Consider the following 13,327-nt stretch of genomic DNA (forward strand, 5'->3'; position numbering starts at 1 on the left):
CTCGCCCTTCGTTGACGAACCTCCCCCATAACCCGGCCCCCCAGTCGCTTCGGGGAATCCGGTGGGAGGTCATGGCTACTTCATAGGCTTTGAACCATTGCTGGATGTCGTCGTTCCGGTAATACTCTCTGACGACATCCTTGGGAATGTGGACTTTTGGGTCGGTAGTGGCAGGAGTGTTCGGGCGCTCGGGCACCCCGAGATCTTTATTCTGTTTCCGAAGCTCTATTTCTTTTAGATTGCGCTCATGTTCGTAGGCTAGCTTTTTCTCTTCTAACTCTCTCTGTCTTTGTTTTTCTTCCCGTTCTTCTCGGAGCCGCAAGTGTTCCAATGTTATTTTTTGTTCCGCCAACTTCAATTCTCCATCCAGCCGAAGTCGAGCTAGCTCCAATTCATGGAGCCTGCTTTTTTCCCGTTCCCGGATCTCCTCTGGGGAGAGACCCGATCTTCTTTCTTCCGTCGGAGTGGCGTTCGTTTCTGGTGCCTCGAGGCTTTGGTCTTGGGGTACGGCCGTACCCGTTTCTGCCCAAGATTCCAGGGCTTTCTTGAAGTCGTCTTTTGTGCTAAGTCCTGTGGTAGCAATGCCTAGTTCTATGCAGAACTGCTTTAGTTCTCTGTGGTTATACTCCTCTAATTTTTCCATCTAGAATTTCTCTGTGGTTCCGCTCTCTTTTGTGGTCATTGTGGTTGTGTCGTGGGGTGAGTTACTCTCTGTACGATTACGCGTTGGTTTGGATCGCGCCGCTGGCCACCAATGTTAGACGGGGACCTGGAGGGTCGGCCGAGGACAGGGGGAGAGGCTTCCAGTGAGGGCCGTCTCCAGCGATCGTACAGACTAGTAACTTCCCCCCCACAGATGGACACCACACAAGGATGAGGTCAACACTCTTTATATATGATTCTCGAAGCAAGGTTATCAGCGATACAGTGAGGTCGGGACACGAGGGTCCTTCCAATTCTAGTCTCTGACAGGGAAAGGGGTAGCGGGACAGTCTTGGTACCGGTCCGGTACGGGGGTGGCAAGATGGGTAGCTCACAATCCTCGAGCTCGGAGTTCTGGAAGGTCGGGCCGCGGCAGCGCCAGCAGGCTAGGATGATAAGTCTCGTTTGAGAAGGGCCGAAGCGGCGCCAGCAGGCAGGAACGATGGTTCACAAGGATGGGCCGCGGCAGCGCCAGCAGGTCCCGACGAAGGTGTAGGTTGCAGAGGGCCGCGGCAGCGCCAGCAGGCAGGAACGATGGTTCACAAGGATGGGCCGCGGCAGCGCCAGCAGGTCCCGACGAAGGTGTAGGTTGCAGAGGGCCGCGGCAGCGCCAGCAGGCAGGAACGATGATTCACAAGGTAGGGCTGCGGCAGCGCCAGCAGTCCGTCAAGGATGAGTTCTTCAAGGTGTCTCTCGACTCCAGGATACAACTGCCTTCCTGCTCTGGAGCTGCCCCAGTTATAGGTCTGGTCTCCTTTGATGTCCGGACCCTCGCGCTTGGAGGTCGGGAGGTCCGGGATGAGAGAGTCCAGACACCCAGCAGGGGGGTGGAGCCAGCGCCCGGGGAGGCCGGGGGCAATCGGCACCTGGCGGGGGAGAGCCATCGACACTCCCTTCTCCCATTGACCTGCCAAGTGGTCTCCTCACCTCCCGGGTGGATGGTGGTGCCTCGATGTCGGGGCCTGGCCTGGCCCAGGGTTGGGGTCGAGCTGAGGCCACGCAGCCTCGTGGTGCAGGGTCCAAGATGGCGGCTGGGCCGGGCCAATGGTGCTGACGGAGGCCCTGGTCAGCCGATGCTGGGGTGTTCGGGAGCAGGTGTCCCGTTGGGGACGGGTTGCGGGTTGCTTCGGTGGGTTGCAGGGATGGTGCTTTCTGGAGACACCGGGCGAGCCGGCGTCCGAGTCTTCTCATGCGGGGAGGGAGCGGGCCTTTCACGCGGCCTGTCCAACATAGACTATAAGAAAAGGGTCATCAAAGAAAAACAGGCTTATTTTTCACAACGTCCTTTACCTCCTCCAGGGATTTATTTAAAATCGTTGACTCTTTGTGCTCCCTACAAACTCCTGATCCCATCACAGGCTCCCAAGAGCTGTGCGACAGGATCGCGCAGTTCTTCCATACTGAAATTGTGGACATTTACACCACTCTTGAAACTCAGAGAGCCCAAATGAGCCCTCTTCCTCTCCCGATTCTACCTTCCTTAGAATGTTGGGGAAAAGTTCCCACGAAGATCTTGTCCGATTTTCCCCCCCCTTACCCTTGAGCAATTAGATTCTCTCCTAAACAGAACCAAATCAGGCTCGCCACTGGATCCCTGCCCTTTGAAGATCCTGAAAGAAAGTAGGGAAACTTTGTTGCCCTCTATTTTGGAGATAATGAATTGTGCTATGACTCGGGGCATTTTCCCTGCTGTTTAGAAGAAGGCTATAGTCAAGCCGCTGCTTAAAAACCCGACTCTGGATCCTGAAATCGTCAAAAACGTTCGACCTATTTCACTGCTGTCTGCTCCAGCTAAAATGTTTGAATGCCATCTTAATCAGCACTTGACCTCCTTTCTTGAGGTCTCTGGGTTTTTGGACCAATCTCAGCACGGTTTCAGAAAATTTCACAGCACCGAGTCGGCTCTCACGGTAGTGGTCGACAATATTAGATCTAAGGTTGACCGAGGCCAGACTATTTTGCTGGTCCTACTCGACCTGACTGCAGCTTTTGACACCCTATCTCCTTTGACTTTAACAACCCGGCTAAATGAGATAGGGGTGGAGGGCCCAGCACTGAGCCTCCTGTCCTCTTTCCTTAGCCAAAGAGAGCAGAGGGTCAAGCTAGGAGAGTTCCTCTCCCCTGCTAAGCCTGGTCAATGTGGGGTTCCACAGGGGTCGGCCTTGAGCCTGACCCTTTTTGACATCTATGTGGCCCCACTTGCCAGGTTAGTAAGATCGCACGGGATGGAGGTGGTATCATACGCCGATGACACCCAGATCATGGTGTCCCTCTCCCACTCGGTGAGTACCTCCGCGTTCAGCTTCAGGAACTGCATGCAGGCTGTCTCCGAATGGATGATTCTAAATTCACTGAAGCTGAACGGAGAGAAAACCGAGGTCCTGATCTTCGGCAAAGACCAAAACATATGGTCCAGTGACTGGTGGCCCCCCTCTTTGGGAATATTTCCTGTGCCTGTAAAATCAGCCCGTAATTTGGGCGTGATTATTGATACGTCACGGCTATGAAGCAGCAGGTTAACCGAACTGTGTCCACTTGTTGGGGAGTCATTAAGACTCTTAGGAAAATAGCCCATTATCTCTCCCCCCACGCCCGTAAGCAGACCGTGGTGGCTCTTTTGGCATCACAGCTGGATTATTGTAACGCACTGTACGCGGAAACAGATAAGAGCCTTATTCTACGCCTTCAGACCGTTCAGAACGCGGCTGCCAAATTTGTCCTGGGCGTCCCTAACTGCTACTCTGCTACTCTCGCCAGGAAGAGTCTGCATTGGCTCCCTATCCATCTTAGGATCACTTTCAAAATTCTATGCCTGGTCTTCAGTGCTCTATCAGGTGGAGGTTCAGAAGCCATTGCCTCCCTTCTTGTCCCCTACACCCCTAGCAGAAGCCTTCGTTCTGCCTCTAAGAAATCTCTTATTTGTCCCTCGAACAAATAGTCAGATGGGGTGGAAGGGCCTTCTCTTCTACGGCCCCCAAATTGTGGAATGACCTCCCTTCCGAGTTAAAAGCACAACCTTCTATGGCCCTTTTTAAGAAGGCATTAAAAACGCAGCTCTTCGTCGAAGCCTATCAGTAGCATGCTCTCTGACTCTGGACAATGTTTGGTTGGGCAAAGTTTGCGCGTTATAAATTATGTTTCATTCATTCATTCGAGGATGTGTTAGAAGACAATAGGAGAGACAACAGGAAGTGCAACAAAGTGGTTCAACAATATACTAGAAGAAAATCAACAAGTAAACATTAAATAAAACATTAAATAAAACAATCAGCAATACAATTAGAGGAGGAGTGAAAGGCGAGAGACAGCAGTCGGGGGAGGGGGGGCGTAGGGGAGGAGAGGTAGTGAGGATAAGGGAAGAGAAAACCATAGAGATGAAAGGAAGTCTGTCTAAGGTTCACAGAAAAACAGGGTGGGGACAAAGGGCGAGGGCATGTGAGGACAGAGGACAGAAGCTAGAGAGAGTAGGAGCGGAGAGGGGGGAAGGTTGCATGAGGTGCATAAGGTTTGAACAGAGGCACGTATCTCCTGCCTGGGGGCTGTATTGTTGGGACCATGTTTAGATAGAGAAAGGTCCTGGGTGGGGGAAGGGAAATTGAGAGGAGGCGTATTGAGCAAAGAAAGAGAGGTAAATCAGATAGTCACGTGAGAAGTCAAGGGAGGGCAGTGTGATTGAAGCTGTGGAGGGAGAGATGTGGAAAGGGAGGAGTGGAAGGACGCCGTGTTGGGAAAGGGTAAGGGGAGGATTCGGCAGAGGAGAAGAAAAAAGAGAGGGAATGTGGTCACAAGATGATATGATAGAAAGGGGCCAGAGACATGAGAATATGAGTCATGTAAATAGGTACGAAGGAAGCGGTAGTCAGATGGAGTTAGGAGGTAGTGGAAGAGACAGTAGAGGTAGAAGGCAAAAGTTATCAGACGTGCGTTAGATTTGTCAAACAATATTGTAGGGCCTGCCGTAAACAATCAGCAATACTGCTTTACATAATTGCTTGTGAACAAAGTAAAAAACATAGACCTAAGCAAAAAGAGAGAATAAAATTCCAAATCAATATATGAAGCATAGACCAGGGATCTCAAGGTGCAATAAACAGAGGTACTAGATGGTAAACAACAAAAGGACAAGGTAGATAATATAAGCAAGTAGGAAACAGGGTAGCCGGGATAGAAAGGGCAAAGGAGACTAGGCAATAGTAGCAAGAGAAAAAGGGGGGGGGGGGGGATTGACACAGTCCAGCGAAGCAAACAATTACAGCACAGCTGCGCTTGGAGGGAGTTATATTAAAGCAATGTTGAAATAACCCTAGCAAAGCAAACAATCCATCCCCGCAGAGCTATAGCAGGAGAGGATCGCTAGGTTCAGGATCAAAACATCGGGTCATCAATCAGCACAGATTTTCAAGATGGGAGCATTGATAAAAACAGGCCACAAGGTGGAGCTCGAGGCTAAGGAAGGGAGCAGTTTAAAATTAAAGGGAAAAGAGGCGCTGTTATTCGAATGGCAACACGTCCATCTTGAGGGGCCTAGAAGTCGTCAGATCTCGGTTTTGGCACCATTTTGTAAGGCTAGTTGGATCGCGCAATTTCGGTGCATCAGGCCACTCGTTTCGTCGTGTGGGCGCGCTGCGTAGACTCCCTCAGCAATCAGAGGCGGGTGCCACAGTGGGGGGCAGGGGGGGTCAGAGACAAACAAACATAGAAGAGTAAAAGCAAAAAATATGGGACGTTGCGTCGCTGGAGGACCGGCCGCCGGTATTCACCCTCTGACTAGGGATCATCGGTGTCCTGCTCCTGCTGAAATCCTTCTCGAGTGTCTGTTTGTAATGCGCTAAATCGAGGTACACACAGCTCCAGAGACGTGAGGCGGCTAATTCCCAGCATATATTCAATCTTCAGTGCGCAGAGCGAACTCTCCTCCATGGTGACGTCACCATTATGTCTGCCGTTTCGGTGCGCTATTCTCCAGGACTAAGCACCACTAAGTTGAAAGTCGTGCCGCCATTTATTAGTGCCACGGGCAGCGCAATGTGGGTTTGTCAAGCATTAGGCTCGGCGGTACCTCTTGCCGCGCTTACAGCATAGTTTGTGGAAAGCGTCCGCCCACTATCTCCGGCTATATGCTGCAACAGCACCAACGGTCGTGCTACAGGCATATAATCTACTCATGCAGCAAGGCTTGCTCATTTAGTGGCGTGATTGCTGCGGCTCAACACACAATAGTGCAGTCCCGAGTGCAGCTACTCACGGAACACAGTCCGATGTCCGATCTCCAGTCCGCTTCAGGCACGGACCCAGTAAAATCCTAGTCTCGTCAGGGCGCCGCCATTTTGAGCTCATCAGAGGTAGTGCTTAGTCAATTCCGATTTCGGCCGTTTAATATAGTCGTTGAGCACTTATTAACAGCGCCGCTGCCGATATCTCGTTCTCAACACCTTCCGACGTCCATGCCTGGCGTTATTTTCAGGTCACATCGTCTGCATCTGCTGACTTAGACGCTAGAAATCTCCTGCCCGGCGGAGCTGTCCTCTGCCGCCCTGGGGTAGCCTCAAAGCACTGAAATGGATATGAGAGGTAGGACAGTCTTTATCCAAGATAAATTATTCAGGAGCCAACCGACCCCATTTCTACCTCAAGCAGCAACAGACACTTCCTGCAGACACTCCGCCTCTAACCACCAGCTTGTAGAAGCCCTCACACCCACATTCACCCAGCCAGTGTGCGCACATATCCCCCAGCCAGTGTGCGCACATTCACCCAGCCAGTGTGCCCACATTCACCCAGCCAGTGTGCCCACATTCACCCAGCCAGTGTGCGCACATTCACCCAGCCAGTGTGCGCTCAGTCACTCAGCCATTCACCCAGCCAGTGTGCGCACATTCACCCAGCCAGTGTGCGCACATTCACCCAGCCAGTGTGCGCGCAGTCACTCAGCCAGTGTGCGCGCAGTCACTCAGCCAGTGTGCCCACATTCACCCAGCCAGTGTGCCCAAATTCACCCAGCCAGTGTGCGCACATTCACCCAGCCAGTGTGCGCACAGTCACTCAGCCATTCACCCAGCCAGTGTGCGCACATTCACCCAGCCAGTGTGCGCACATTCACCCAGCCAGTGTGCGCACATTCACCCAGCCAGTGTGCGCGCATTCACCCAGCCAGTGTGCCCACATTCCCAGCCAGTGTGCCCTCATTCACCCAGCCAGTGTGCCCACATTCACCCAGCCAGTGTGCCCACATTCACCCAGCCAGTGTGCCCACATTCACCCAGCGAGTGTGCGCGCAGTCACTCAGCCAGTGTGTGCACATTCACCCAGCCAGTGTGCGCACATTCACCCAGCCAGTGTGCGCACATTCACCCAGCCAGTGTGCGCACATTCACCCAGCCAGTGTGCGCGCATTCACCCAGCCAGTGTGCGCGCAGTCACCCAGCCAGTGTGCGCACATTCACCCAGCCAGTGTGCGCGCAGTCACCCAGCCAGTGTGCGCGCACATTCACCTAGCCAGTGTGCGCACATTCACCCAGCCAGTGTGCGCACATTCACCCAGCGAGTGTGCGAGCATTCACCCAGCCAGTGTGCGCGCAGTCACTCAGCCAGTGTGCGCACATTCACCCAGCCAGTGTGCGCGCAGTCACCCAGCCAGTGTGCGCACATTCACCCAGCCAGTGTGCGCACATTCACCCAGCCAGTGTGCGCGCAGTCACTCAGACAGTGTGCGCACATTCACTCAGACAGTGTGCGCACATTCACTCAGCCAGTGTGCGCACATTCACCCAGCCAGTGTGCGCACATTCACTCAGCCAGTGTGCGCACATTCACCAAGCCAGTGTGCGCGCATTCACCCAGCCAGTGTGCGCGCATTCACCCAGCCAGTGTGCGCGCATTCACTCAGCCAGTGTGCGCGCATTCACCCAGCCAGTGTGCACACATTCACTCAGCCAGTGTGCACACATTCACCCAGCCAGTGTGCGCACATTCACCCAGTCACATTCACCCAGCCAGTGTGCGCACATTCACCCAGTCACATTCACCCAGCCAGTGTGCGCACATTCACTCAGGCTCCATTGTCTCAACCCCTTTCTTTGGTTCACATTCCACAGTATTACTCGTTCCCATCTCCTCTGTGTCTTCTCGTTTCCTCTGCCTTTTCTTTCTCATAGGTCTTTTCACCTTCTGTTCCTAGGCGCTTTCTCTTGTCTGAGTCTCCCTCTGTCTTTTGTTTTTTCAGGTATAATGTCAGCACGTCTCCTCTCACAAAGCAGCTTCCCTCGCTGATTTTATTCCAGGGTGGGAAGGAGGTGCTGCGGAGGCCACAAGTCGACAAGAAGGGAAGGGCTGTATCTTGGAGCTTCTCTGAGGTATGAGGGTAATATCTGCAGGTGGTGGAAGCATTAGGCAAAGACTGGAACACACTCTGTAGATGGATTTTAGTTTCTCTTGGATCTTTTTGATGTTTCTGAAGAGTGTGTTGTCATCACTGTGGCATCCTAGCATGAACATTACTCACAGGTGACTAGAGAGCAGCCTTCATGACAGGATTTCGGTACCCTCTGAAAGAAAGGACTCTGCCAAAGCCTTCATTGATTGGGCAGATGACTCAGAAGGGTGACAAGACAGCAGGTACAGCACACTCAGCATGTCATGTCACTCATTCAGAATCTGTGACCGTGTGGGTCCTGAACAGTCGAGCCCTCTTGGAAATAAGTGCCTGCCCCACTGTTCTGGTGCCTTGTTGTATATCAGAAACCGCAGGCCCAACTTCTCGAAAGATTGATAAGTAATACACAGTGGGATTACATTTGCTTATGATTTGCTACCACGAGCTAGAGCACCATTCTCAGTTCTGCCAGGTTATACAGGCATCAAAGCCTCCTCTCGAAATAAGAGAGACACATGTGGTGTAGACTGGACAGGAGGCCATTAAGTAGTTCAGAGGTGAGGAGACCAAGGCGAGTACTACCAAGAACTTGTGTGGGAACCCAGAAGAAGAGCCCTTTCTCCATCATAGGAATCTTCTTTGAAGTCTTGCACATCTTGCCCACCTCACCTGTAGAATAGGTGGTGCAGTAATTGGCTAAAGTTATCTGACTTTCATGAACATATCACTTTTGACTAATGTTCTCTGGGCAACTGTTACAGGTTTACACTAGCTCCTTTCCTCTTTGTACTGAATCTGTTACTGGAACACTGGGTAGGTTTCGATGTGGACATGTTGTGTCTGGAAAGTCTCCAAGAGACCTTGCCCTGTCCACCTTCTGGTGGAATCCATAACTTTGTATTTGCTTGATCTGGCTAACTTTGGCCTGTAGTGTTCCGCCATCAGTCAACACATGCTGGGTCTTCCAGTAGTGTACAGAAAATGCCCCTACGACTTCTCTTCTCAGCCCCTGTGCTCTGGCAGCAGCAGAACAATCCATAGGGCCAAGCTCAAGCACAAGAAAGAGGAGTTTGTTCAAGATGGTTCAAAGCAGCAGCAGCAGCAGCTGAGATTCCCTGGTCCCCCAGCAGTTGGTACAGGCTGCACTCTGGGGTTCGGAAAGACAATGAAAAATGTGTGCAGGGAGCTTTCTTTTCCTCTAAAGGGCCTGTCCCTCATTCTCCCTTTTGGGATAGGAAACATGGCTCCACTTAGACAAACACACGATAGATCCTTCAAAGAAATATCCCATCCCTCCCAGTGGGAAAAACACCCCAGACCTCTGTATGTGTGTATGAGCGAATCAAGCCAGACATCTGTATGTGTGTATGAGCGAATCAAGCCAGACATCTGTATGCGTGTATAGGGGAAATATTCCATTCATCTATATGTGCATATGGGGGGAAACTCCCCAAACATCTGTATGTGCAGTATGATGTGCGTATGATAGAAACTATTGAATGACTTGTGGGGCTGAGAGACGAAGATGCTTTATAGGAAAGAGAGAGGTCCGCTGCATTTGAAAAGCGACTTGGAGTTGTCCACTGGGATTGGCTAGCGCTGACGTGGAAAGGGAGAGGTGCTGACTGGCAATTGTAAGACGCTGAGCAGGTCCGATAGTGGGGTTTAATGGGTGGCTAGTGGAAATGCTGACTCAGCCATGGACAGTTTGGGAGCAGTAAGAGGAGGTTGTTAGAGATGACGCGAACTCATTGGTGGCAACGGGTGCGCATGATTGGGGTGCAGGGTATGTCCAGAGTAGGCAGGAGCTACATTATATTACACTACATTACATAATGTTATGAAGATTAATTATTGCTGTATATGGTTGACTGCTTGTGCTGTACTCTGTCACTAGGAGAACGTGATCCGGGAGTTCAACCTGAACGAGTTGTACCAGAAATACAAGAAACTGCCCAAACAACGGGAGATTATGGAAGAGGAGGAGTCCGAATCCCAACCTGGCGAGAGCCCCTCCGATGAAAGCAAGAAAGACAAGTGATGCTTCCAACGGGACCATCCCCTTCCTCTCCATAGCTCGTCACCTCTTTCAGTATCATGGTGGGCCTTCCCTCCCTCCCTGGCGGGTGAGGCGAGGTGCTCTGCTGATTATTGCACTGCCTGGTGGTGGGATAGATAACTTGTTTTGATCTATTTTATTTATGTTCTGTTTCTTCACCTGTTGGTTTGAACGGATGTCTGTCCAGCCTCTGCCCCATCCCTACAAGACTAACGTGCACATAGCAAGGAGCACATGGTTTCCCTCATGAGCCTGTACACATGTCCATGAGCCCTCTGTTTTACGCCCCCTTCTGAGTGACCTGGCATTCTCCTCTTCCGTATCCTCCTTACTGAAAGCTTCATTTCTCCACCTGAAATAGGATTGGGTCTACATTGTAAATGTTTTTTTCTCCCAGAGCCTGTTGTATCTGTAGTAGGGAAAGGAGTATGTATTGGGTGGGCCAGCGGGGTTAGGGTACAGTATGTTTGAGTCGGTGGCAGCCCGGTCAGAAGTTAGTTTTTTTGTGTTTTGGATTCTCTTTTAGCCTGCTCAATCTGTGGGCCCCCGGTTTCTGTAAATATAGTTTTTGTTATTAAAATTCTTTTGCTCGACTGGGTGGGTGGCCTGTCCCATGAGCTGCCCGTGCTACTCTGGGAAAGATGCTAATTCCGTATTTGTCCCATTGTGAATGGAGAAGGCAGAGAGATTTGGAGCAAATGGAAGACAGGAAACAAATTACAAATATGAAATCCTACGGAGCAACTTACAAATGCAAGAAAAAGTGTACCAGGCTGATGAAAATTCCTGATCTTTCCTGTGTCTTTTTCCAGTTATGTGCCCTCTACTGGCTGCCTCTTCTAAAGCGTTGTATTGCGCTGCCACCTTTGTATGTTTTATTTATTAGACCTTGCTGTAGCCTTCCGTGCTTTCACTCTACCTAGGAGCACGCCCTAGGGTACTTTGCAGTATGGGGTTTCCCTCCCCTAGTCCTCATTCCTTGCTGCCAAGAGGAATGCTCAACAGAATTGTGAGTCTTGCACCTTTGGACAGGTTGTTTGGGCTGCTTGGACTGTGGAGGGCTGTCTGCCAGGCTGGCCACCATTGGTGAGGAGTTTAATGAAGTGCTTGAGACTATGACTTGTTCACCTCTTATGGCCTTGCACTCTCGTCTCTATCCTTCAGAGCTGCCATGGACGTGATTGTGCTGTTACTTCTGATGGGCCGCAGTATCCCCCTGGCTCTGATGGGATCGGTGCTGCTGTACCGCAGGTTGTGATCAGAGCACTGTTGAAGAATGGAAGGGAGAGCTGAATGCGTGTGATACCGAGATGGTTTCATGTAGAAGCAATAATATGTCTGTCTCCTGTCACACTGCTCCCTTCAGAGGAGTTCATTAAATCATGGATGAATGTCTTCAGTCTCTGGAATCCTTTCTTTCTCTCAGTGTGTCCTGATTTCCTCCTTGTAGTATGAAGATTGTAGCTTCAGGTCTTCACCACTGACCGAATCTAGCTGTGCGGCTCCACTTCAGCTCTCGTGCCAGTGGAGCCTCAAACAGCTGACCGGTGAGATGAAGTGCTTGCTGAGGATATAAAAGGGGTACAGTTAGATGTTTGAGGTACGTCTGACTCTTGGGATCTTCATTGATTGTCATAAACTAAGCATGGGCGAATTTTGCGAATCTCGCGTTCGCGAATTTTGCGGATTTGCGAACTCGCAATCCGCAAAATCTGCGAATTCCCGCGAATTTGCGGATTTTTTTTTTGTGTTCGCGCGTGTTTCTGCCAGTTCGCGAGGGTTTTTACAATTTCGCAATTTGCGAACTTACCTGTCGGGTCGCAAGTTTTGCGAACTTGTTTCTACGTGTCCAGCCTGTTTGGGACACTCTTCTTCATCACTGCCACTCTCTGTCACCACTGCCACTCTCTGACTACTCATGCCACCCTCTGGCCCACCCATGCCACCCTCTGTTTCATCACCACACCCTCTGGTTGTCCAGTGTACATTATTTTCGGCAAAGCAAAGCACACCTTCCCTGCCTCAAGTGACCTGAATTAATTTGGGGCTGATTAATGTGTCACAGAATATTTTTTTAGCTGGCACCTGCTTCCTTAGTGCGCCCTGATTAGTGATCTTTTGCACTTGCTAAGTGCTTTCATTGTTGCAAAATTAGTTACAACACCTGCCCTGCCCCAACTGACAATAATGAATTAGGGGCTGATTAATGGATTTTAACTTCCAGCCTGGCTCCTGCTTGTCTCCCTTAGCTGTAATTCAGGACCTTTGTGGCATATGTGTAACTATTCTGAGGTTCAGAGCAGGGTCACATAATAGTTGCAACTGGCAACTGAACTCTGGAGGGGCCCCTCAGGAAGTACTACAGGAAATGGCTACTAATGATGAGCCTGAACTTTTGAACCTGGTAAGTAGTTTCAGTTTTGCTAAGATCGTATTTCTGCAATTTAGCACTTACTCGCGGGGTGCGAAGTTGTACTGGCAAGCCGCGAACTCACGCGAACAGTGCGAGCAAGCCATAAAATCCGCTGCTCGCGGATTTGCGGATTTTGCGGGAGATTCGCGGATCTCGCGGATTGCGAATTTACCGAAAATCTGCGAGCGAAACGGATTTTCCGCCCATGCTTATCATAAACATCAAATATCTCGGCTTGTCTGGGATCCAAGAGCCCAGCCATTCTTTAAAGTGCTTATCTGAGGGTGATATCACTAAAGTGACTTTTTTTCTTTTTAGGGATTCCGCCCTGCGTTGCACTGTGTAGCAGTGCTGGCGCAGGTGTGAGCTCTTTAGTAGGTGAAAAAAAGGGGTTTGGAAGCTGCCCTAGGAATCGCACACGCTCATGCGTGTGCTTTTCCTTTTGTGGGCAGCTATTGGCCTTTGTGTGCGTCTTTTTATAAAAGACTGCACGCAATTGGCCAAAGGCGGGCGCGTTGCTCCGCCCATGGCCTATTGGTGTCTATTACACGCTTGGTGCGTGTAATAGACACTAATAGGCCATGGCTCGCAGTGGCGCGCGTGCGCACCATTCGTGGGCTTTTTTTTTTTTATTCATTTCATGGGGAAGCAAGTAAATCAAAGAAGCTGCTAAACCCTACCTGCCCACTCTGAGCCCCGCAGCGAGCAGGTGGTGGCCCCCATTGATGCTCTCTGGAGCTCTACGGGCTGCACAAGAGTAACTCCTCATAGCTGGCACACA

At 50.9% G+C, this 13,327-nt stretch overlaps 1 protein-coding gene across 1 annotated transcript in view; it reads left to right on the forward strand.

The window, feature by feature from the left end:
* TMX2 (thioredoxin related transmembrane protein 2) overlaps positions 1 to 11,528 on the forward strand; it is a 55,227-nt gene extending 43,699 nt beyond the window's left edge. Inside the window, exons 7-8 of the mRNA XM_086953381.1 lie at positions 7,925 to 8,054; positions 9,972 to 11,528. Of these exons, the coding sequence (XP_086809507.1) occupies positions 7,925 to 8,054; positions 9,972 to 10,115 (274 nt within the window). The 3' untranslated portion in view covers positions 10,116 to 11,528. The remainder of the gene's footprint in view (positions 1 to 7,924; positions 8,055 to 9,971) is intronic.
* Positions 11,529 to 13,327: the final 1,799 nt, after the last annotated feature.

This window comes from Lissotriton vulgaris, chromosome 1_2 (genome assembly GCF_964263255.1).
Source record: "Lissotriton vulgaris chromosome 1_2, aLisVul1.2, whole genome shotgun sequence".
NCBI lineage: Eukaryota > Metazoa > Chordata > Amphibia > Caudata > Salamandridae > Lissotriton > Lissotriton vulgaris.